Source organism: Emydura macquarii, unplaced genomic scaffold, assembly GCF_026122565.2.
Source record: "Emydura macquarii macquarii isolate MOO-44397 ecotype Brisbane River unplaced genomic scaffold, CSIRO-AGI_Emac_v2 contig_2131, whole genome shotgun sequence".
NCBI classification, from domain to species: Eukaryota; Metazoa; Chordata; order Testudines; family Chelidae; genus Emydura; species Emydura macquarii.
Window position 1 is genome coordinate 5,717 of NW_027132268.1, and position 23,945 is coordinate 29,661.

Genomic DNA, 23,945 nt, shown 5'->3' on the forward strand with positions numbered 1-23,945 from the left:
CCCGTGTTTTCTCCCCACCGAGACCCATAAACACCAAGATCAAGTCACCCCTCCCCCTTCCTTTTGACAAACTAACCAGATTGAGCATTTCAGCCTGTCCCTGGAGGGCATTTCCTCCAGTCCTGCCATCACATCTGTGCCTCTTTTCTGCACCCTCTCCTGGGTGCAGTGTCCCAGTGTTTGTCTCAGCAGGGCCGAGCACAGAAAGAAAATCCCCTCCCGGCTCCTGCTCCCTGGCGAGGGGGTGTCCGGCCAAGCCGCTTTCCCGCCCTTTCTGTTGTTCCTCCTCTTCCCCCTCCCAGTCGGTTCCTCTCCCCCTTTCTTCTGTTTTCCCTTCTCCTCTTTCCCCTCCAGGCCCCTCCCTTCTCTTCCCCTCACCCTGTCACCGAGGAGGGCAGAGCCCAGCAGCGGCACCTCCCCCAGTCACAGCAGAGCGCACCGGGCGGGGAAGGAGACACAGAAGCACTGAGAGCCCAGCAGCCATGGCGGCACCTGCTGCACCAGGCAGTGGGAAACGCAAGGCTGAGGAGGGTCTGGACCCCCCGGCCTCAACCTCTTTAGTGAGGAGCGAGTTAGATGATGCCATTTGTGATATCTGTAAAGAGTATCTGACAGACCCGGTGACTATAGAGTGCGAGCACAACTTCTGCCGGGCCTGCATCACCCGGCGCTGGGAGGGAGAGGAGACACCCTTCTGTCCCCAGTGTGGAAAACAGTTCCAGAAAAGAGACTTCACGTCTAACAAGCAGCTGGGCCGCTTAGTACAGACCATCAAACAAGTGGGGTTAAATCCAGGGAAGAGGAGAAGGGCGGCAGGGAATGTGTGTGCGGAGCACGGGAAAGAGCTCGCCTGGTTCTGTAAGAAGGATAACACATTCATTTGTGTGGACTGCAAAGGCTCCCCGGCGTACCGCTCTCACGCTGTGATCCCCATGGGAAAGGCTGCCCACCAGTCCAAGGTAGGGGTATTAACAATGATGACACATTGTCCGCTCTGTCTGACTGCAGGGAACTGTAACTCTGGGGCCCGTTTTCAGGCTGCTCAGTGGCTACCGAGGGTCTCCAGCATGGGGCTGATGCTTGTATTTATCACCCTCCCCCCACCCCAGTCTCATAGCAATACTTGAGCCGCTGGGAAGCTTCCCGGGCCGGAGCCAGAGAAGCTGAGTTCAGGGCAGGCAGCAGCCGGCTCGGAGCTTTTGCTTCCTCCGTTGCTGCTGCTGCCTCTTCCCAGCCTCTCTTCTCCCCATGGCTCCCCCACCCCGACCTCCCGCTGCTGCTGCTGCTTTGCTTTGTGCTGGGCTCCAGCAGCCCCTGCTCTTCTTCCTCTTCCCTCCTGGCTTTTTCCTTCCCTTCTCTTTCTTCACTTTTTTTCTCCTTCCTTTTTTTCTCTTCTTTCCCTCTTTTCTCCCCGCCCTTTCCTTCTTTCCTCCCTTTCTTTTTTGTTCCTTCTTCCTTTTTTGTCCCTTCCCATCCCTCCCCTCCTGTCTCCCCCCCCACTGATCGGTGCTGCCTTCAAGGGGGTTTCCCTGTCACCCCCGTCCCCCAGTCAGTCAGTGCAGCCCAAGGAGCAGAGACACTTGGGAGCTGATTCTTGAGTTACTTTTGTTCCCCCCACTGCCCCATTAGGGAAAGTCCCCAGTCCTTCCCCGCACCATTTCTAAGAGTGTGGGGTCCCCCTGGCTAGTTTCCTTGCAGAAAACTAAGTGGGGGAGGGGTTAGTCCATGCCAGGCAAGCCCAGCGTGGCTAGTACATGAACACCAGAGCTGCCAGCAAATGGAGCATGCCAGGATGTCCCCGTGTCTCAGGTAGCTGCCCCGGCTGCTGGCCGTAAGGATTTCACTTTAGCGGCCAGAGTCGGTCCATGGCAGGAGGATGCTGCCTTCTCCCCCACCCCCATCAGTCCACCACTGAGGCTGCTATTGCTTGAAGCCAAACACATTTGATAAATGAAGGAATCAGGAGTGGATCCTAGGGCCCTGGGAGGGGAGCTGAAAGTGCTTCCCGGTATCACTCTGTGATTCCCTTTGCAAAGGCCGCCCACCAGTCCAAAGTAGGGGTATTTTTGTTTCAGGGCCCTGTGTTACACCCTCTCTGGGCAGACACCAGTCTGTTGTGACTGGACCGAACCACAGGATCCCATGTGTTTCTACTCCAGCTCTGGGTCTCTCAGATGCACTCCCAGCTAGACCCCATGGCTGCCACCCTTCTTTGGGCTGTGATCCTCCCCAGCCCGGCTGTCTGGAACTCCAGACCCAGTGACTCAGTCCTCCCAAGACCCCAGCGGGTTACACCCACTCAGGCCAATTTCCAGCTCGCTGGGGCACTCTGAGTTCTCGACTGACCCTTCACAGACAATGTGTCAGGGGAGCCTGGATCACGGGCTTAGCAAGGGGATTTCTTAACCGCAGGCACTTGTGTTTTTAAGAAAGCACTAGAGAGAGTCACAGAGCTTCACAGAATCACAAACAATCCCTAAACAAACTGCCTGCGATCCCCTATGTTTGGTCTCACCCTTTCTATCACTGCACTACAGCCTACGTCGGTAAACATATGCAGCTCAGGGGTGCGAATATTTCACCACCCTGAGTGACATAAATTATGCCAGCATAAGTGCCAGTGTGCACAGAGCAATGTGGGCAGGAGAGCTTCTCTTCTACACAGCTTCTGCCGCTTGCGGGAGTGGGCTTTTTATGCTGACGGGAGAGGTCTCGCCCATTGGCACCGAGCATCTTCACCACACACGCCGCAGGGGTGCAGCTCTATCAGTACAGCTACACAGATGCAGTGCTGCTGGTGTAGACATGTGACTCTGAGGTCTGGTCAGTATCTCAGCAAGGCAGAGACCTTCCTGCTTTCTCTCTCCAGCCTTGTCTTCTGGCACATGGTGGTCGATTTTGCCCTGAGAGCATCTCCCCTTCTGTGCCCCTTTTGCCAAATGGGATAGTTTGAGATCCATGGACCTCCCTCATTTGTCATTTAAATACTTCACTAAGCTACGTCCCCATGTCAACAGCAGTCAGAACTACTTGTTTTAGCTACTAAAATATTATTTTTCTGCCTTTTAATCCTATGAGCCCTGCAGAGTGAAGGGAAGTCTGGGAAAGGACTCTCATTCAGCAGACAAAGGAGGAGTGAGATCTAATGGTTGGAAGTTAAAACCAGACTGAGTTAGGCTATGTAACCCTTCTACCAGACAGAGTCGGCAGCAGCACGGGCCGGGTTCAATGTCCAGCAGTTCCTGTCAATGATGCAACATCAAATCAGCTTGAGCCCCCACCCAGTCACCTGGGAAATATCACACTATCCCTGGGTGCCCCCAAAAGGCAATACTACCCGTCTCACCTGCACAGAGTCTGAGTGTAGGGAGTAAACCTTTTAATAAGAGGAAGGAAGTAACTCAGTGCTGGTTTGGGAAAACAGTGCAAAGAGAATTCATAAACACAAAAAAACCCACGAGCAGAATCCCCATGTGGGGCGTGTCCTTAGTCACTCCCGTCTCACTTTCCCCTGCCCTACCTCAATCCTAGTTGCACTTTCATCTCTCGGCTAGCTACTGCTGCCTGCCAGTTGTGGTGGTCGACTAGCTCCCTCTGTTGGCTGTCAGTCTCTGGAGGTTTCCCAGTTCCTTTAGTAAGTGCAGCTTTCAGTGATTTCAGCTCAGTTCATGGGAAAACCCTCTGCCCACACAGGAGCAATGTCCCTGCTTTTAACAAAACAAGAGACTCCAAGAGGAATCATTAATTCTACCTTTTAGCAGTGGGAGGCGATAGTCAATCCATGCCTGAGGGCAGCCTTTAGTCAGCGCTGGTGCAGCCTCAACAGGAAAACCCCATCCCCTCCCTGCTGCTCTGACAGTCCTCTGGCATCTGAATGCTTCCTTTGTTGAGTTCTCCTCAGATGAGAGCGAATCTTTCATCAGCACAGGCTAAGCACCGTTCTGCTGCCATTTGTTCATACGACAGGGGGGGCAACATCTCATCACCCTTGCAGTTAACACTAACGTGATTTACCATTGGAGCAACTCATCAAGGCTTGTGGTGGGTTCCCATCACTTGGAGTCTTTAAATCATCGCTGGGCGTCTCTCAGAGATTTGCTCTAGCGCAGACATATGTTGATGATGCAGGAATCACTGGGTGAGGGTCTTTGACCTGTGCTCAAACAGGAGGTCAGAGGAGATGATCAGAATGGTCCCTTCCGGCCTTATCAGCTATGAATCTGTGACTTATTCTGGCTGATGCTGGTCCATATAGAAGCATCACCTTCTGTGGTTGATAAAGGTGTGTGGCAGCGTGTTTAGGAAACTGTAGCCACAGAGGAGATGATAAGTGAGCTACCTTATTTGCTCGGATGAATGGCATTCATAAATATATAGGGAAGCAGGGATGGCTGGAAATTTGCCATTGTGAAATGGGATTGCCCTGATGGGAAAAGGGGTTTGTGTCTGTAAGTTTGGCACACACATAAGGAATGGTCACTGGGTGGTTTTTCACAGGGTTTTATTAAATTATAGAATATTATTGATAGTTTCCCATTTCTTCTTTCAGGAGGAGGCAAACACATCAAGCAGGTACTGTGCATGCATTTGACTTTTTCATTTACCCTTACACTCCTGTTAGCTGCACTGCAGAATTACTGCACTGAACAGCTGAGCTGAAAGATGATGGAGAATGTCTTCTCTTTAGGAGTGAAGATGGGAATGCTCAGGATCAGGAAGCCATTTCTACTGAACGGCAGGAGCTCAAAGGTAATGATGCCGATCTCACATTCAGCAGTGCCTACCCCAAGCACGCAGAACTCATGAGTCAGCTCCAAATACATGACAAGCCTGGCTTACAAACATCACACGATTTTGAACACAAACAATTGTGTCATCTCATTTTTGAACATTTAAGGAAATTCCAACCACCCCATTCCCCACTCCCTGCCTCCACAATTTGTGTGTGGTCTTTCAGGACACAAATACCAATGTGAGCATCTCCTGGAGTTGGGGCGTTAGCTCAAATGGTGGAGGTGGTGGTAGCTCTCCAGGTTTGTGTTCAGACTGCACAGGTGGGGGTTGTTCACGGATCTTCATGTGCAAATGCTTAGGCTGAGATCATGAGATTAGAGAGGCAGGATGGTCCAGTGGTTACAGCAGTAGCCTGCTGTGCCACAGCTGTCCTGCAGGATGTTGGGTGAGTCACTTAAGGGACACATTATTAAAGGTGTGTAAGTCCCTAAAGATGCAGATTAGCGCCTAGTGTGATTTTCAGACATGCCCACATGCCATTGATTTCAGTAGGAGTTACGCACCTAGTTGCTTTTGTAAATCCTACTGTGCACCTATCTGAATCTTTGGGTGCCTCAATCCCTGTAGAAAATCTGTTCCTCTGTGACGCCGGTCCCCGTCTGTGCAGTGGGCATAATAGTAGGACTCTACCTCACAGAGGGGTTGTGAGCGTAAATACACAAAAGATTGTGAGGTTGTAAGGAGCCCAGACACTATGATAATGAGGCCATATAGGTACCTAAAACAGAGCATGGCACCAGAAGAGTTCCGTGTCCAGTCAAAGCATTCTGCTTAACACCAGAGATGTGTGTTTAATGCTAAAGAGCTGTGGGCAGTGTTTTCCACACTGCTGTGATGGAGTTACATTTGTTTGGGTGACCCTGAGTGTGGTTTGCAAGAGTGGTTTGGAAAAGTTTAACTTCTGGGTGGTTTTAGTTAAAGTTGAATCTTAACTTGGAATTTCCATGGTTTTTAAAATTTGATTTCTTAAAATCTAAACTTGATTTTAATGCTCTTTTGAAAAAAGTGTCTGGCACGTCTGCTCAACCTTCCCTGAAACTGAGCGAAACGGTCTGTGTGTGATAATAATTAGCTACGCTGTGTTTAGTGTTGGTTCTAACTAGGGAGCTAGATAACTGACAGGCAGATTTCCACATTTTCTGTGATGACCTAGATAAAGCCCGACTGGACTGAGAGTGTGAAATGTTTGTCCATTTGGAAGGCAGCATGAGACTTAGACCCAGCTGAGATCCTGCTTATGTCCCATTTTGAGACTCTATATGGGATGTAAGTGCCTAGGCCTTGCGCTGGTCCCCTGTGAAGAGGAGAAGTCCATCCTTTCTGAATGATTCTGCAGTGAAAGAGAGCTCTAGATACCGTGGGGCACTCAGGAAGTTGTTCTTCTTTCTATGACTAAACTTTTGTGTCCTGCTCTAAACATGACAGAGTGCTCGCCAGCCGCAAATGTCACAAGTAAGGACACGATTCTGTCACAGAGGGCACGGAGTAACGGCGGCCAGTCCTTGGGGCTGCTGGAGCAGCAGCCCCCACCAGTGGTCAGCCCCCGGCAGCACTCCTGGGGTTAGTCCCCCACTTCCCTCAGGGTATTTTTAGTAAAACTCAGGGACAAGCCGTGGGCTTCCCTGAATTTTTGTTTATTGCCCATGATCAGTCCCTGACTTTTACTAAAAACAGCCCTGACAGAATCTTAATCTTTGTCACAAGCAGTCATCCTGCCGGCTCTCAGGCGATTCCCTGTAACTCCACTTGTGCTCACCATCTGACAGCACTTTGTGACTAATGTTCACCAAATTGTGCGTACACGGCAGATTACCTTGTCTTGGGCACTCAGCTAGTCCCATAAATCAGTGTTTCTCAACCTTTTAAGTAGCAAATACCCCCTAACTTCCGAAAATGTTAATAAGTACCCAACACTCAGTTTTCCACTCTGAGAAATACAATCTTTCCCCCCTTTATCGCTGGACGACTGTATTTCTCGTAAAGCAGCAGAGTTCTGAGTTCTGCAATGCTGTGTAGCTGTGGCAGACCACAAAACCCCCTGCTGTTTCTCCCTTTCTTCCTCCTTCTCTTCCTCCATATAGGAGCAAAGGTCAGCGCCAGCCAATCACTATGGCCTGATGGCGGGGTCACGTGGTGTTCTCCTCACATACCTGGGAATTTGTGAGGGAGGAGCAGGCAGTAGCAGCCCACCAGAGTGGATAGCAGCGTTCCCCATGGCCATACCTAGAGGGGTGCAGGCCTGGGGCAAATCACACTGTCTTGGCCCCTCAACATTTCTATACTGGTAAAATCTGGGGCTGTCATAGATGTGAAGTTCACTGCTCAGCTAGCGAAGTGAAATTGACAAGTTACCTGCGGGTAGAGCCCGGCTCCAGGACTGGGCAAGCTGCTGGTCTCTCCGCCTGGTTTTCTGAGCACTGGGCTTTGAGCCGGGGAGGGGAGCTGCCACCTGGGCAAGTTGCAGGCAGCTGCCGTCTGGCTGCCAGCCCGGGAGGTGGGTGACTGCCACCTGCTCCGAGCTGGGGCACAGGAGGTTTCCGCGCAGGCTGGGACCCGGGGCTGTGGGCAGGCGGTAGGCAGCTGCTGCCCGTCTTCAAACTGGGCCACGGGAGGCTGTCTCTCAGCTCAGAGCTAGGGCATGGGTGGCAGCCACCCACCTGCAAGCCCCTCTCATAAGGCTCAGGAGGCTGCCACTGGGCTCCCACCTGGGAGCTGAGACCAGGCAGGACAGGCAGGCTGCCATCTGGCTTCCCAAAAAGCCAGTGAGTGCTGCCCAAGCCTCCGGCTGCACCTGGCATCCCAAAAAGCCAGCGGCTGCCGCTCAGCTTCCCAGGACTGCGGCAGCTGCCCTCTACCTCCCAGCTGGAACTGGGCGGGAAGCAGGCGGCTGCAACCTGACTTCCCCAAAAGTCGGCGGCTGCCACTGACCTCCCTTCACTGGATTTTTCACCGCATACCCCTGCCTGTGTCTCGCGTACCCCCAGGGGTACGCATACCACAGGTTGAGAAACTATGCCTTAAATGAATTGCTCTGTCACACTCCTGAGTGGGTCCCTCTCACACCCTCCTGTCCAAGCTGTTCTAGGTGGTATAAATTATTAAATAGTCCTAGACACAGAGACTGGGACCCAAGTGCTCACCCCTCCCCAGTGACCGTCATAATCCCTGGCCTACAGAGCGAGTCACACTTGCTTTCTGGGCCAACAAGTATGACGGTAGATCAGTATTTTATCAGTGTTATCTAAGGTATATGAAGTACTTCAGTATATAAAGGTGACAGCCCTCCTATAGTTCAGTTTTAGATCAAGATTCTGTTTAAAGCTGGTCTTTCCTAAGTGCTGTAAAATCTGCACAATTACTTGCATTGCCCTGAAATTAGGTATGGCTCATGGGGGCATAGGTTTCTATTACTGGTCCAAATTTGGGGCCATTTGACCAAGAGATTGCTGAGATACAGACCCTCCCCCAAAAAATCCAGCTGTTCTTAAAGTTGACAGATTTTGGCAGCCAAGTTTTGCTCATAGCTAGGGCTCAGACTAGGGCTCAGTTGATCACACCAGGGTCTCCAAAGCTCAGGGACTGAACAGGGCATGTGGGCATCCACCAGCCCTGTGCTGAAAATCTGATTAATTTTTTGTAAAAAAGGTTTTGCTTCTCTAGTTTAGCTCATCAATTGTCTCCTGTGCTAATGACGAGCTAAAGGGATTACGCTGAAGATGTGCAGACAGAGAGGCTAACTGCCTGGACAAACAGCTCTTCTTTACAGCACTGGGGTGGCTCTAAGGGAAAATCGCAGTCGTTGAATAGGAGCCCTGACCTAGGCAGTGTGGGTTTAAATCCAAACCGAGGGACAGGCCTTTGGCTCCAATCTGCCCCTTCAAAGGGGTTCTGGTGTTTGGGAAATGTAATCTGAGCACAGCAGAATAATGCAAAGGAATTTACACTATTTTTGAGCAGAAAATAAACAACACAAGGAAAGGAAGGGAGGGTGTTTGGTGTGGAGGAGTAGGTGAGACTATAGGCAGAGGGGTTAGGGGCTCCGGTGATGGAGCGGGGGAATGGGACATAGTGAAGGGAAAGATGGGCGTTAGTGACAGGTGGGCTGAAGAAAAATAGGGGCAGGGGCACCTGTCACTCCCCATTCCCCTCCTGTGTGTGTGTGCGATGATCTGGGGGATGTGGGGGCCCCTGCACGTTTGTGTCCGACTCCCCCAAATCCCCTCATGTGAGCCAGCTTCCAGGAGAACTTGCATTTCTTGGGGTGTCTGAGCCCTCCTCCCTCCCTCTCCCCCGTCTGTGTGCCAGGGTCTGGGGAAGCTCAGCCCCTCTGGGTGGGGAGCTGAGAAATTCTCTGCTCAGAGCATGACCCAAGCACACATGCTGAGAGTGGGGTGAGGAGCTGAGAATGGGCAGGCTTGGCCGGTATCAGAAACTCTCCCGCACGGGGGAGGGGATGGGAACAGCCACTGAGGTGAACGGAGCAGTCCTCATGTCCCAGAGCTATTGTGTCAGGCTGTGTTTGTTCACCTGCGTGGGGAGAACAGAACATCGCACTGGGCCTCTGGACATTTCTGGGAGCCTGGAACTTTGAAACCTGCCATGGGCAGAACTCTGAGAAGGAAAAGTGAACATCTGTTCTGGGGAACATCTGCCTCTGCCGAGGTGTTTGGTGATGATGATGATGATTGTGGAGCAATGTCACCTGTGCACAGCAGAATATTCAGAAGGTGCTGAAATTATTTTTGAAAAGAAAATAAACAACAAATGTGAAATCTCCCTAGGAGGGGAGGTGCTCTGGGTGCAAGAGGAGTGGGAACAGTGGAGGAGGGTTTGGGTCTGCAGTGAGGGATGGGGGTATTCTGGGGAGGAAGATAAATGGGAACGGATGGTAAGGCAGGGAAAAGGGGCTGGGGGCTCAGGTAAAAGGGAGGGGTCGGGATTACAGGGGAGCGGGAGGGCAGAAGACATAAAGGGTTGCAGAATGTGAGAGGTTCAGAGGATGTTGGAGGTTATGGGGTGAGGGCACCTGTCAGCCATGAATTCTCCCCTTCTGTGTGTGCACTGAGATGTGGGAGACCCTGCTCCTCTCGGGGTGTCTGAGCCCCTTTCCTGCCCCTCCATGTGCGCCGGGATCAGGGGGAGGGATGAAGATGCACAAACTGAAACATCTGAAATCCGGAAAATGCAGAGTTAAGCTACACGTCACCCCTGTGTGCGGCACAGGAGCCTGGTTCGGAGGCGGGTGCACTGGGTGGGCCTGGGGCATGGCTAGGGAAGGCCCAGGAGGCTCAGGTAGGGGTGGGCAATGGGAGTGAGGGGCCCAGCTCACAGCTCAGCTCTGGCTACGTGAGCAATGTTGAATACAGCCCCTGTAAGCTGCTGGCTGTGATACGTGTAGGCAGCAGCACAGGGCAAGAGAGCCAGGAACAACTTCTTACTTGTTAATGGCTTCTGCAGGGCCAACATCTGGCATAATAGGATGGCAGGAGAGAGGAGATGGACGTGCCAGCAGGGGGTACATGTTGCAAGGAATGGCGGGCAGAGGGTGGAGAAAGAGAGAGACAGCCGTCTTCTCTCACTCGCTTAAAGTTACTGTAACAACCAAGTAATAAAACTGCCAAGGTCTGGGGCCGTACACCCTGGAAGAGATTTCTCTCACCATTCCTGTTAGCAACTGTAAGCTGTCTGCCTAGGGTAGCCCACCTGAAAATGCCAAGGTCAGGGCAGGCCGCAGAAGCAGAGCAGATTCTCCCAAACTGGTGCTAACACTGAAGTTAGATTCCCCAACCAGTCACAAACAGTGCTCCTGATTCCCCACACTTGTTATCAAGAAGCTTCAGAAAAGTAATACACAGTCCTCTTTATTGCATTTCAGTCTCTGGCTCCCAATTAGCAACTAGGTCCAGTAAAGTGAGGAGTTATTTAAAACTCTGTTCACTGTATAAAATGTTCTCCTGATCCCCAAAGCCTCAGCCACATTAGCAGATCAGTGTTAGTTAGGATCTTACCCAAAATACCAGGCTGCCAGCCAATCCTTTAGTATCTAAAACTGAAGATTTATTATAAAAGGAAGGAAACAAACAAGCTGAGAGATGTTAAATGAACAAAACAATCAGATACATACAAATGACTTCAAAGTCCATGTATATCAGATTCTTAGCGGTAGTGGAGTTTGCAGGCTTGTACAGTCCCCCTGGTCGGTCTACATCCAGTATCTGGCTGGGTCTCAGTCCTTTGTTTCACAGCTTCAGAGGTAGAATAGTCGATCCAGAGGTAGGGAGCAGGAATGAAGACAAAATGCAGATGGTGCAGCTGCCTTTTTATATCCTTTTTGCCATGAGACTTGCACTTCCTTTGTCCCAAACACGGCTGCACAGCACATGGCATGGAAAAGCCTCAGAGTCCCCTGTCCATAGGCGTGTTCCTGCGTGTCCTGGTGACTCATGGGGTGCAGCCCTTGGGTTCTTTCACTGGATTCATTGCACTGTTGAGTTCCCTTGATGGGCCATTAAGTAGGCTCAGTGCTGCTGCCATGTTCCTGTCTGGGGTGTCACCCAGAAACACAGCACGGGTTAGAAATACAAATATACCAGACATCTTTAGAACTTGTCATACGAAGCTGATACAGACCTAGAAACGCGCTTATCAATCTTAGCAAATCGTGACTTTTCCATCAATTCATTGCCTGGCATATCCTCTATGAGATCTATTGTAATTCTCTATTGTAAACTTCTGCCCTAGGAAGAGCCAGACCCTGTAGGGACTGTCTGTGAAGGCACCACACACACAGACCCAGCGAGCACAGGAATTGGTTCAAACTATAAATAAGATGCGAATATTTAACTATGAAGGTAGTTAGCTGTTGGAACAATTGGCCAATCTCTAACTCACTGGATCCCCAGCTTCCAAGGAAAGGAGAGAGGCAGAGCAAATCAATCTAGTAAAAATGAAGACAAAGAGTCCACATGAGATGAAATTTTTTAACAGTGTGGGTAATTAACCATTGGAACAACCGGCCCAGAGACATGGTGAACTCTCTGCCCCGTGAAGTCTTTAAATCAAGATGGGATGTCGCTTTCTGAAAGATCTGCTGTACCAACCACAGATTGTGGGCTGGATGCAGGAATTACTGGGTAAAATTCTCTGGCCTGTGTTATGCAGGAGTTCAGACTAGATGATCAGAATAGTCCCTCCTGACCTTCACATCTGTCAGTGAACAGCAAATCTTTTAGAAAGGCAGCCCAGGATAATCTAAAGACACTAAGTGATGACAAATGCGGCCATTTCCCTGGGGAAGCTGCTCCAATGGTTTGTTCCCCTCACTGTTCAAATGTCATCTGATTTCCAGTTAGAGAATAATACATTAGGTGAAACTGGTCACTGCAACTCTTACATTCCCGCAGACTTGGCCTCTGCTCATCCTTTGAGAAAGCTACTGGAAGAAGTGGTTTGTCACATCTGTACGGATTATTGCAATGATCCAGTGAGCATAGACTGTGGACACAACTTCTGCCGAGTTTGTATCACTGCACACTATGAAAAATGGGAAAAGGACCCAGGCGGAGTTTGCTGTCCACAATGCAGGGAAAAAATGAAGAAAGAGAAATTTCAGACCAACGGGCAGCTTGCCAGCATGGTGGAAAATATCCAGCAAGTAGGAAAAAAACTTGAAATTCTAAAACAGCAGACAGTCTGCACGGAGCATGAGGACAAAGAAAAGCGGTTCTGTGAAGATGATGGTGAGGTGATCTGTCCGGTTTGTGATAAAACCCAGAAGCACAAATCTCATGGTCTGGTGCCCGTCGAGGAGGCAGCTCAGAAATACAAGGTAGGAAACGTTATTTCTATGTAAACCTTCTGCCAGACAGAGCCGGCAGCAGCAAGGGCCGGGTTCTATATCTAGGGGTCCCTGTCACTGATACAACACCAAACTGGCTGGAGCCCCCACCCAGTCACCTGGGAAATCCCAAACTATCCCCTGGGTGCCCCCAAAGGCAATACTTCCCCTCTCGCCAGCACAGAGTGTGGAAAGTGAACCTTTTAATAACAGGAAGGAAATAACAGCACAGGTTTGGGAAAACAGTGCAAACACAATTCATAAACACAATGAGCTGAACCCCCCCTCCACCCCAGAGTACATGGGGCATGTCCTTCGCCTCTCCCTTCTCCTTTGCCCTGCCCTTCCACCATCATAGTTACAGCATCCACTAAGTAGGGGGGAGGTGCTGCCTACTATCAGCAGGCACTGACTGTTGCTGCTTCTGTCCTTCCAGGCCCTGCCAGGTCCTCTCTGCTCATTGTCAGTCAAAGCTTCCCAGCTCCTTTAGTGATTGCAGCTTGTAGGAAAACCTTATACTGACACAGAAGGAGCATTCTGACTTTTTATAAAACAAAATACATTATTAATTCTACCGTTTAACACTGGAAGAAGATCATCCATCCATGCCTGAGGATAGCCCTTTACTAGGCCTAGTGCAGCCTCAATAAAGAATTCCCCAGTCTCTCCTTGCTTCTCTCACGATGCTCAAGCATCCATACACCACCCTTGTTGAGTTCTGTTTAGATGAGAGAGAATTTTTCATCAGACAGGCTATACACAGATCTGCTGCCATTTGTTCATACAATTGAAGGAGAACATCTCATCACCCCTGCAGTTAACACAAAAGTGATTTGTAGCCCAGTACCAGCCAGACTGGCCATTTCCCATCATGCTCAGCACCTAAATACTTAATTGTACTCATGCAAATGCAAAGCCCATGCAAATAAAGTGCCCCCTCCCCCCCATCAGCTGGCTGAGCAGTGGGAGGGCCACTCAGACACTGAGACCTTGCTTACATCTAAATATTCAGTAGAAATTAAATCACTGCAGGAGAAGTTTAATTTTAAAATGACATGGAGTTTAGCCATGATGGGTAGGAGTCTTCTAAATCTATGGAGTGAAATCCTGGCCCCATTGAATTCAGTGGAAAACTCCCAGGCCTGGGCCTAAAATGATACATAGGAAGCTAAGTCCCAGTTTGAGGTGCCCCTACAATCCACAGCCCCTTTCCTCATCCAAGTGGAACAGCTTCACCAGGAGAGACTGAGGGAGCCCCACATTTGACTTTCCCATAGCCCGGGGGTTAGAGCCTCTCCTGACAGGTGGGATTGTAACACGGTCTCCTTTCTCAGCACCAGGCAGAAAGGGTGGAATTGAACCTCCCAGGGGAGAGCTCTGACTGCTGGGCTAAAAGTTAGAAACGGGGTAGCTCCACCTCCTTCTCCTCCAGCGGTTTTGTGTGAAGCGAGGCAGGTTCATAGCTCATAGCTCAAGTGTCCGACCACCTGACTCCAGGAGCTAGGTTCCTGGCTGGGGGTCGCTGGCATAGCCAGTCGCCTCCCCGCAGCCTGGAGTGAGGTGCCCACCTCCCTGAGGGGATGGGGTTGGGACACCTCTCCTCAGCATCTCCCATTGGCTGGCTTAGGCAGCTCTCAGCCCGGCCTGCTGGTGTTTGTGGGTCACAGTCTAAGGTGTCTGTCTCTCCCAATGCTTGGTACAGGGAGCCTGGCCCCTAACTCAGGCTTTGTGGGTCTCAGGGCTGGTCCAGAGGTAATTTAGGTGCTAAAAGTCAGTTACTGCAGTGCTGAGTGTCACATGCCTAAGTGCCTCGTGGATCCAGCCCCAGTGGCGTCAATGGGACCAGGATTTCACCTGCCGAACGTATCAATATGTCTGTGACTTGAAACTCTGCACGGCAGCCCCCAGCCCCTGCAGGCATCTACAAACACTGACTGTTGTTTTCACTCCCTCATGATCACTTGCTGTTACAATAAATGAAAGCAGTGATCATGCTTTGTACTCGTGCCCAGCGCTGCTTCCCATCCCGGGCTGTCGGAGACCCACACAGACACCAGTGGGTCTAGCCCTAGAGCTCTGCCCTCTTCACCATGTTTGCACAGGGGGATCTGAGCGCAGAGGGTGACGGTCCCAGTTCTGCCCTCACTGAGGTCAGTGGGCGTTTATCCACCAGGCTGAAGGGGGCAGGCCCTGTGTGAGTTGCCCAAGATCCACACGAGGCGTTTGTTTGCCCACGGTTGGTTCAGACAGAGCTGCCGAACCAGCAGAGCCAGGCTGAAAGCCAGTGTGATGCTGTCGCTCTAGTGCCATGTGCTGGAACAAAATGTGTGTCAAGTGGGGGTTCCCAGCGCTGGGGAAGGGATCCCAGGTCCCAGCCACGCACCTTGGCACAAACACGATCCTTGCCTTCTAGGGAGGTTAGAGTTAGGCCCTGGAACAAGTACCACATGTATCAATAGCACAACACCTTTCTGTAACCCAGACAGAGCCTGGCTGTTTGGGGAGCCAATACGACAGCTCTGCAGAGAGCCCCGGGGTCACTCAAATCAGCTCTGTCCATGGCAAGGCTGGGGACAGAACCCTGGTCCCCTCACAGCCGGCCTGGGCTTGGCCACAAAACCCTCCTGCCACCCATGGGTGAGGAATCCCCAGAGCTCTGACTCACTGCAAGAGAATTCACCCGGCATCGTTATCCCCACAGGAGAAACTCCAAAAAGACATTGAGCTTCTGAAGAAAGCAAAGGGGAAGATTTCAGAGCTGGAATCCAAGGAGCGGAATAAACCGAATGACTGGAAAGTAAGTGTCTGAAGTTTGGGTTAATCTCTCATTTTATTTAAGTATTTTTAAAATTGTACAAGAAAATCATGATAAAAATAGACAACAGCAGCATAGCGTTAAAACAAACAAACAAACAAACCCTGTTTATGATTATAATTAGACTTTCCAGAAAATGTTCAGCTTGAGGAATATGAAGGGGAATGGAAGGGTAAAAATGAACAAATCTGCATGACACTTAACAGCAATGGGCTGATTTACACTGAATCAAGATGCAAAGGATGCCAAGATAAATACATATTTTATTTATTTGTATTTCTTGTGCAGAAGCCTCTTGTGAATCAAGCCCAAGAGTTCTAGAAACACATAGGAAGATACAGACCCAGACTTTTCGCTGTCTCACACCTTGTGTCAGCATTTACACTGGGGCAAAATCCATGTAAATGTTGCCATTCTGATTTGGTCATTTTTACACTGCCTATGCTCACTGGGACAGCCCTGCTCTCACTCACACCAGTCCTACACTACTACAGCCCCATTAGCACTGATAGGGTTACTCCTGATTTACACTGGGTCAATGAGAGGGGAACTGGCTCCAGAGAGTCCTACGGAGTTACACATGTTTCAGGGGAGCCTTTCTGTGCCATATTTAAGGCTGAAACACCATTTCAGTGTAAAGCTGACATTTACAGTGCTCTAAAATCCACAGATATACTCATCTTGACTTGAAAATTGCTGAGTTTGTTGATGGACCAGTGCAGAATATGTGGGGCAAATGTAGGGGCATGTGGTCAAGGGGTTCTGGAGATTCCATTCCCCACTCATATGATGATGTGTTTTTAGTTGCTAATTCTTTCCCACCATTCATTTTATGGACGTTTTGCATTTCCTGATGAATATCTAGGGTAAGGAAAGGATGGGCAGTGAGGGGGGCCAGGGGCTGTTTTTCCCCAAACATGAGTTTTGGGTTTATTGTCTCAAGTGGGGGCAGAGTGAAGAATGTAATTATTACTTGAAGGTGACTCGGGCCCAGATCCACACAGGGACTGAAGTGTTACAACACCAAAGCTTTAGGCACATTGAAAATCACTGGCTTAGGGGCCTCAGCTCCCTATACAATGACTGGGGTCAGGACGGTGCCTCTCTTATAGCTTTTAGCCCAGTGGTTAGAGCATCCACTTGGGAGGTGGGAGAGCCAGGGTAATTCTCCCCTAGGCCTGAGGGGCAGAAAGGATTTGAACAGGGAAATCTCATGCCCAGTCTCAGGACAGTCGTCTGAGGGGAAGAGGGAAAGGTCAGTCTGTTCTGTTGAAAATGTTCCAGGTTGTGTAAATACTCAGATAATCAGTGGGCCAGAGAGCAAGCGAGGATGGCTCTATAGTCCTGCAGGTCAGGTACCCACCTAGGAAGTGGGAGACCCAGAATCCAGCCCCCTGCTTCACAGACTATTTAATTATTTATCCAGAAGTTATGGGCTTGATGCGGGAACCCCTTGGTGTAATTTACTGGCATGTGCCATCCAGGGGGTGAGGTTAGATGATCACAATGGTTCCTTCTGGCCTTTAAATATGAATCTATAAACATTTGTTCAGATCTAATGTACTTCGCCCAAAACGGCCTGATACAATTGATAGTTCTGCTGATATTTATGGTTTGGTTCGGTTTTGTTATTAACTAAAGGAAAGCGTAAAGCATCACAGCCAGCGAATCTCATCGGAATTTGAGACACTAGAACTGCTTCTGAGTGAGGAAAAGAAACTCTTTCCCCAGAGACTAGAGGAGGAGGAGAGGGAGACTTTGAAGAAAGTAAATGAAAATATTACCAAACTCTCCCAGCAAAGCTCCTTGTTCCAACAGCTGATGGCAGAGATAGAGAAGAAGTGTCAGCAACCGGCCGCTGAGCTGCTGAAGGTGAGTTACACAAAGTTCCCCTTTTGTTTGGATTTTCTACAGCCATGGAAACAAACACAGAGTGTCTCCTGCTCCCCGAAAATGATTGTTATTATTTACTGATTTATTATTGATGTATGTTGCACCATAGCTTTACAGAGTATTTCACAGTATTATGAGTAATATTTAGGCCAAAATTTGGCTCCCTAAACTTAGGATCTAAGGGTAGAATGACCAAAGGGCGTAAGTGATTTAGGAACCTTCATCCCATTTTCAAGAGTGATTTAGGGCCAGATTTTCAGAGGTATTTAGGTGCCTAGAGATGCAGATCGGCACCTCCTGGGGTTTTCAAAAGCATCAAACAGGTTAGGCACCTAACTCCCATTGACTGGTTTTAATGTTTCTCTCAGGGTAGTAGCCACCATGTGCTGGATGCTTTCCAGTACCCAGAAAGACACAGCCCTGCCCCTACAAGATTTGCCAGTCAACCTTCCTAGGCTCTTACTTGGTGCCCATCACCGTGGTGTCAGAGCGCCTCCCAACATTGTCAAGGGCAGGCATCAGATAAAGATGTCTCTGCCCACAGTCAGCAGTTAGAAAACACATTTTCACAGTAAGGTCAGCACATTTTATCCAGTGTTTGAGGCCTCTAGAGACCAGTTTTACCATCACTTTTTCCAGTACAGTTGCTGTTTAACACCTGTGTAAGCACGATTAGACAGTGGCTTTTTCTAATCTTGTGATTTATTTTGGCAGCTTAGCTGACAGTGTCTGAAAACCTGCACAAGATTTCTGTCAAAATAAAATTTCTCTTACTTTTATTTTCAAATAGTTAATGCCCCATTTAGTAACTCAGTGTGCCCCCTTGTACCATTAGTAACTGGTGAGTCGTACCCATGTCTGCATTTCTCTGGGGCTGGAGTTGTGCCTCAGCGCCACTGTATTCATAAGCCAATTCAGTTATTATCACCTAATTATAAGAGGTCCTCATGTAAGTCAGATCTGCAGGTGTTTTTCTTTCTGTAAAGTCTCAGGAAAAAGAGAAAATTAACCAGGTGTTCTGTGAACACAGAACAGATAAACTGCTCAACACTAACTCTTCCTTATCTACTTTCTCTCCTGTTAGGATGTAAAGGACACACTGGCCAGGTAAGATCCTATGTTCAGTTTACCATCAATGTATATCAAGCCCATTGCAGTAGTACCAGAGTTGAGTGTCTGAGGGATAAGGGGATTTTGTTCTCTTTAGGAGTGAGCAGGTGAGGCTGCAGGAACCAGAGCTCATTGCTGCTGAACTGAAGGGTGTGTACAGAGTCCCTGGCCTGATGGAAATGCTGAGACAATTCACAGGTAAGTTAACGCTAAGGCAGCAGGGGATATCTAACTTTTCCTATCTGCAGCCTCCAAATCACCTGTGTTTTTTCCATTCTTAAATCCACGTGCCAGATTCCTCTGGGCTCCTCCAGCCAAAGATACTAAAAGTGCTATAATACCTAGAGACCAATAGATTAATACTGGGCCCCCTAAGGAAAAGGGAGCAGTTACAGTCCGAGATTCAACCTTTGATCATTTAACATTGAAAAAGCCTCTGAAGTAAACGTACCCACCCCTGGCGAGAATCCCATCACTGCTCTGTCCCCCAGGGCTGTGAACTGTTAGCATTACACATCCTTACAAAAGGGAACAACACTTGGCTCTTATATGGAGTTATTCAGCCGGAGCTTGCAAATGCTTCCAAAGGAGGAAGTTGCCATTATCCCAAAGTTACAGAAGGTAAACTGAGGCACAGAGACACGCCCAATGTCAGACCAAAGCCAGGAACAGCACTAAGGTCTCCTGGTCCGATCAGTAAAAGGACCAGAGCAGCGTAAAATGGCTCCAAAAGGCCTGGATCCAGCCGGGTGAGGATTCCTCCAGTGCAGCAGTGCAGAGAACAGCTGCAGGTGCCCTCTGAGGACTCACGTGCAAGCCCTGTTGTACGGGTATATGGGAAATAGTACTGGGAGCAAGATGGTTGTGTTGGGGCCACAGTGCACAGTGCTGCAGAGATCCTGGGCCTCGCCGCTGCCCATAGGACCCAGGGAAAGGCTGACGGAACTAAAGGCATCAGCTATGCCAGAAAAATGCACTTGTATTATGAAATAAGAGCGCTGACATGGGACATTACACTGGTATAACATGAGCAGTTTAAATTCCCACCTTATCTTGTACTCGTGTAACCTTCCACTGCAGACAAGCCCTGAGTTGAACTGGGGTCTGATTTAGCATCCGGAGCCCCCAGGATCAGGAGGATGCAGGGAAGGTAGGGGTTTAAAGACCTTCGCCTTCACGTGCCCCTGGGCTGCAGGCTCCGAGCACAGAATCTCAGCCTGAGAGTTTAAGCCATGTCTACACTAGCACTTATGTCAGCAAAATTTTTATCGCTCAGGGGTGTGAGCAAAACACATCCGTGAGTGACAAGTTTTGCTGGCATAAGCGCTCGTGTGCACAGCGCTGTGTCTTTCCCACCAACACAGCTACCGCTGGTTACTGAGCTGGTTTATTTTGTCGACAGGAGAGCTCTCTCCCATCAGCATAACGCAGCTACACAGTGATCCTACAGCAGCACAGCTTTATCTGTCCAGCTGTGCCAGTGTCAGCTTGCTAGTGTAGAACTGTCCTAAATCTCCTGCTGCAGACGTCCCTCAATGTCTAAATACTGACACGGGTCCTGGGCTAGAGCGTGAGAGTGACAATGATTCTGCAGCCCAGTGGGTCGGGCCCCACCCGGGAGCCCCAGAGCCCAAATCCTCTGCTCCAGTGACCCTGTAAATATTGATCCATAACCACAGTGACGGGAGGGGTGACAGCCCCTGGCACAGCCGTGTCGGTGCAAACACCCAGTGTAGACACTGCACGGGTGTGAGCTGGGATTGGCACCCGGTGCAGCTTCTCCCAGATGGAGGGGGCAGTAAGTGGGGAAATGTCCCCACTTCTCCCCTCCCCACTGCCTCAGCCTCATTAGCAATGACCCATGGTCCCTCCAATAACCAGATACACTCCCCATCGCCCCCCACTGCCCTGCCCAGTGACGCCAGCTCAGACACTCTAACCGTGCCCTGGGCGAGGGGCTGGGCCGGGCGAGGGGAGGGGCTGGTTGTGGGGTTTGCCTGGCTGGAAGGTGGGGCCCATGGGGCCGGCCAACATGGAGAGTCCCAGCTGTGCCCCCTGGGGCAGGGCTGCCCGGCCAGTGTGTGTGGGGATGGCACCGACCTGCCCTTAGCAACAAACCAGCCACACACGGCCCCAAAGCACCAGAGATTCCCTGGGCCCTGCCCCTCCCTCACCCCTCTCTGCCCCCTGGTGCCACCCATCTCCTGCTCCCCCTCAGGCCCCTGGCTCCTGCCCCTCCCTTACCCGTCCCTCACCCCTGGGCCCACTGTCCTCTGCCTCTATCCTCTCCTCTGCCCTGCCCCACTCCCCCCTTTGCCTCCCTCACACGTGCCCTTCCCCTCCACCCCCCTCCTCCTGGAACCCATCTTCCATTCACTCCCTGCCCTCCTTGCACCTGCCTCTGCCCCAACCACCCTCTGCATCCTGGTGCCCACCCTATCCCCACCCCTGGCATCACTTCTCACACCCCACCCTCGCCTCTCCCCAATCTACGACCTGGTGCCTGCCACTGCCCTTGATGCCCACCCCACCCCTCACCCTCCTCTGCTGTCCTGCCTCCCGCCCTTCTCCTCACCCCCGCAACGCCCCTGCTACATCTGCCCCCCTGCCATTCTCCTCACCCCTCTCTGCCCCCTGGTGCCCACAACTTCCCTCACCTTCCTCTGCCCCCTAGTGCCAGACCCTCTGCTCAACCCCCCTCAGTCCCTCAGTACCTGCCCTTTACCCTCCCCCACTTTACCCTCCTGATGCCCCCTCCCCCGACCACCCTCTGCCCCCCCATCATCCATGACTTCCCTCATCCTCTGCCTTCCTGGTGCCCAACCCTCCTTTCACCCCCTTCTCTGCCCAGGGAATCCACTCCTACCCTTCCCACTCCATCCTTTTACCTGCCCCTTCCTTTCCCCTTTTCTGTACCCCAGCAGGTGCTCCCGCCTGCCCCTCTGATCCCAACCCCTTTCTCTTGCTCCCTTCTGATGCCTGCCCTTCCCCCTGCCCCTTTGCTGCCTGCTTGCCCCCCCTCTGCCCCACTGTTGCAGGCCCCTTCTCTTGCCCCTCTGTCCCTGGCTATCACCCCTCCCCTCCCCCTTCTATCTCCTTGGCATCCACCTCTTCCCTTGCCCTCCCACCCCCTGATGAGCCCCCTTGATCACCCCATGCCACATGCCCTCCTCTCTGCCCTGGTGCCTGCCCCTTGGTAATCTCCCACCAGCTCCTGCCCCTCCCCTCACCCCCATTCCCCTGGTGCCAACCCCTCCCTTCACTCCTCTGACCCCCTAAGGCCTATCTCTACCCTCACCCGCATCTGCCCTCTGGTGCCCACCCCTTCCCTTGCCCCACTTTGGGACCCCTGCTGTCTGTGCCTCCACTCACCCCCTTTAACCTCTGGGTCCCACCCCTCCCCTCATCCACCCTCTTCCCCCGTAGTAATCACCTGTTCCCTCAACCCCCCCATTTTACCCCCCATACCTGACCCTCCCCTATCTGCCCTCTTTGCAGCTCCCCTCCACTTGCCCCCCCCCCACGTCCTGGCACCCACCCCTGCTATCCTCACCTTCTCCCCATTAACAACTGCCCCTTTCCTTGCTCCCCTGCTGCCCCCTGGGGTCTGCCTTTCCCCTCGGCCCCCTTGTCACCTGTGCCTTCCCACGCGCTCCCTTTGCCCATCTGGTGTGCACCGCTGCCATTGAGATCCCTCTGCCCCGCCTGCCTGCCCCTTTCTTCACCCCACTCTAGCCCTCTTGTGTCAGCCCCTCCTTAGGCTCCCCGTCTCCCTGTGTTTCCCCTTGCGTCCCCTCCTGCCTGCCCCTTCCCTCTCCCCCACCTCTGTGCCCCTTTTCTTGTCCCCTTTGGTTGCCTGGTGCCCACCCCTCCCATCACCCCACTCTGCCCCCTGGCACCTGTCCCTCCACTCACCCTGCTCTGCCCTCCAGTGACAACCCCTGCCCTAGCCACCCCCTCTGCCCCTGGGTGCCTGCCCAACTCCTCATTCCCCCACCCCTGGCATCTGACTCTCCCCATGACTCCCCTCTGCCCCCTGGAGCCCACCCCCTCCTCCTTCCCTTTGCCCCTGGTGTTGTTCCCTTCCTTTCCCCTGGAACCTGCCCCTCCCTTCACCCCCCTCTGTCCTCCTGGTGCTTGCTCCTTCCCTTCCCCCCGGCCCTTGTGCCTGCCCCTCCCCTCTGCCCCTCCTCTGCCTCTACCAGCATCAGCCTGTCCCCTCCCCCGTCCCTGGGCTGCCCTCCCCTGCCCCGCCCCCGCTGACACCTTCCCACCCCACCCCTCCCCCACTCCTGCTCTCCTTCCCCTCAAGTTCGCTCCCATGGGCAGAGGGGCCCTGACTCCCCTTAACAGGCAACAACCCCCCCCCCCCCCCAGCGATTAACGGGACGCAGGTTAATTTCCCTTTGATCCCGTGACCAGCCCCTGCCCCGGCCCTGACTCTGTGACTCTCTCCCCAGTGGACGTGACTCTGGATCCAGACACGGCTCATCCCAAACTCGTCCTGTCTGAGGATGGGAAACGTGTGAGATATGGAGACACACGCCAGGATCTGCCCGACAATCCTGAGAGATTTGATAATTATCCCATTGTGCTGGGCGCTGAGGGGTTCCTAGGCGGGAAGCGTTACTGGGAGGTGGAGGTGGGAGACAAGACTGACTGGGCTCTGGGGGTTTGTAGGGAATCTGTGAAAAAGAAAGGACAAGGCTCACTCTCACCTCAGGATGGATACTGGGCCATGTGGCTGAGGGATGAGGAATACGAGGCCTGCACCACCTCGAGGACCCTGCTCCAGGTGAGCGTCAGGCCCAGCCGGGTGGGGATTTTCCTGGACTATGAGGCGGGTGAGGTCTCATTTTACAATGTCACTGACAGGTCCCAGCTCTTCACTTTCACTGACACCTTCTCCGGGACGCTTCACCCTTATTTCTATCCTGGTCTCAGTGCTGGGGGTGAAAACGCGGCTCCCCTGATCATCTGCCCGGTCCCAGCCCAGGCCGGAGGGAATCTCTGTCCCTGACAGCGACACCCGCGGCAGAGACTGTCCCCCCCCCAGCACTGAGCAGCCCCCAGGCCTGTGCCCAGGGGAGGGGCTAAAGGGCATCACCTGCCCCCCCCCACCGCCCACCCCTCAGTTCCCAGCACCAGGCCTGTGAGCTGGGGGAGGGGAGAGGGGCAGAGAAGGGGGTGAGGGAAGCTGGATGCTGGTCTGGGGGGGCCGGGCAGGGGATGTGTGAATTGGGTGGGGCAATGTCAGGGGTGGATGCTGAGGGTGGGGGAGGGAAGGGGGATGCAGCAGGAGGTCAGGAAAGAGCCCAGCTGACATGAGGTAGACTGGCGGGGGGGGGGAATGTAAAGAGGGGGAAGGGAGAGGCCCCAAGGAGGAAGACCTCTGTCAGAAATGACGGGTGAGGGGAGGAGCCCCGTGAGTGCGAGGGGGCCAGTGAACGAGGGGAAGGTCCCGGCATTTCCTGCCCTGGGGGAGTCTCTGTCCAT

The 23,945-nt window shown here is 52.0% G+C and overlaps 1 protein-coding gene across 1 annotated transcript; it reads left to right on the forward strand.

The window, feature by feature from the left end:
• Positions 1-482: 482 nt before the first annotated feature.
• Positions 483-23,545, forward strand: LOC137160099 (E3 ubiquitin-protein ligase TRIM21-like). The gene is made up of 9 exons (XM_067558541.1): positions 483-959; positions 4,550-4,572; positions 4,688-4,749; positions 12,198-12,622; positions 15,333-15,428; positions 17,088-17,318; positions 18,424-18,446; positions 18,547-18,647; positions 22,910-23,545. The coding sequence occupies exons 1-9, from the start codon at positions 483-485 to the stop codon at positions 23,467-23,469; spliced, it is 1,998 nt and encodes a 665-aa protein (XP_067414642.1). The 3' UTR covers positions 23,470-23,545.
• The last annotated feature ends 400 nt before the right edge of the window (positions 23,546-23,945 follow it).

What these genes read in the sequence shown, in the direction of transcription:
- LOC137160099 (XM_067558541.1), top strand. Translation starts at nt 483, where the DNA reads ATGGCGGCACCTGCTGCACCAGGCAGTGGGAAACGCAAGGCTGAGGAG. An exon ending in AGGCAGCTCAGAAATACAAG is followed by an intron (nt 12,623 to 15,332) that starts GTAGGAAACGTT and finishes TTATCCCCACAG; the next exon opens with GAGAAACTCCAAAAAGACAT. An exon ending in AATGCTGAGACAATTCACAG is followed by an intron (nt 18,648 to 22,909) that starts GTAAGTTAACGC and finishes CTCTCTCCCCAG; the next exon opens with TGGACGTGACTCTGGATCCA.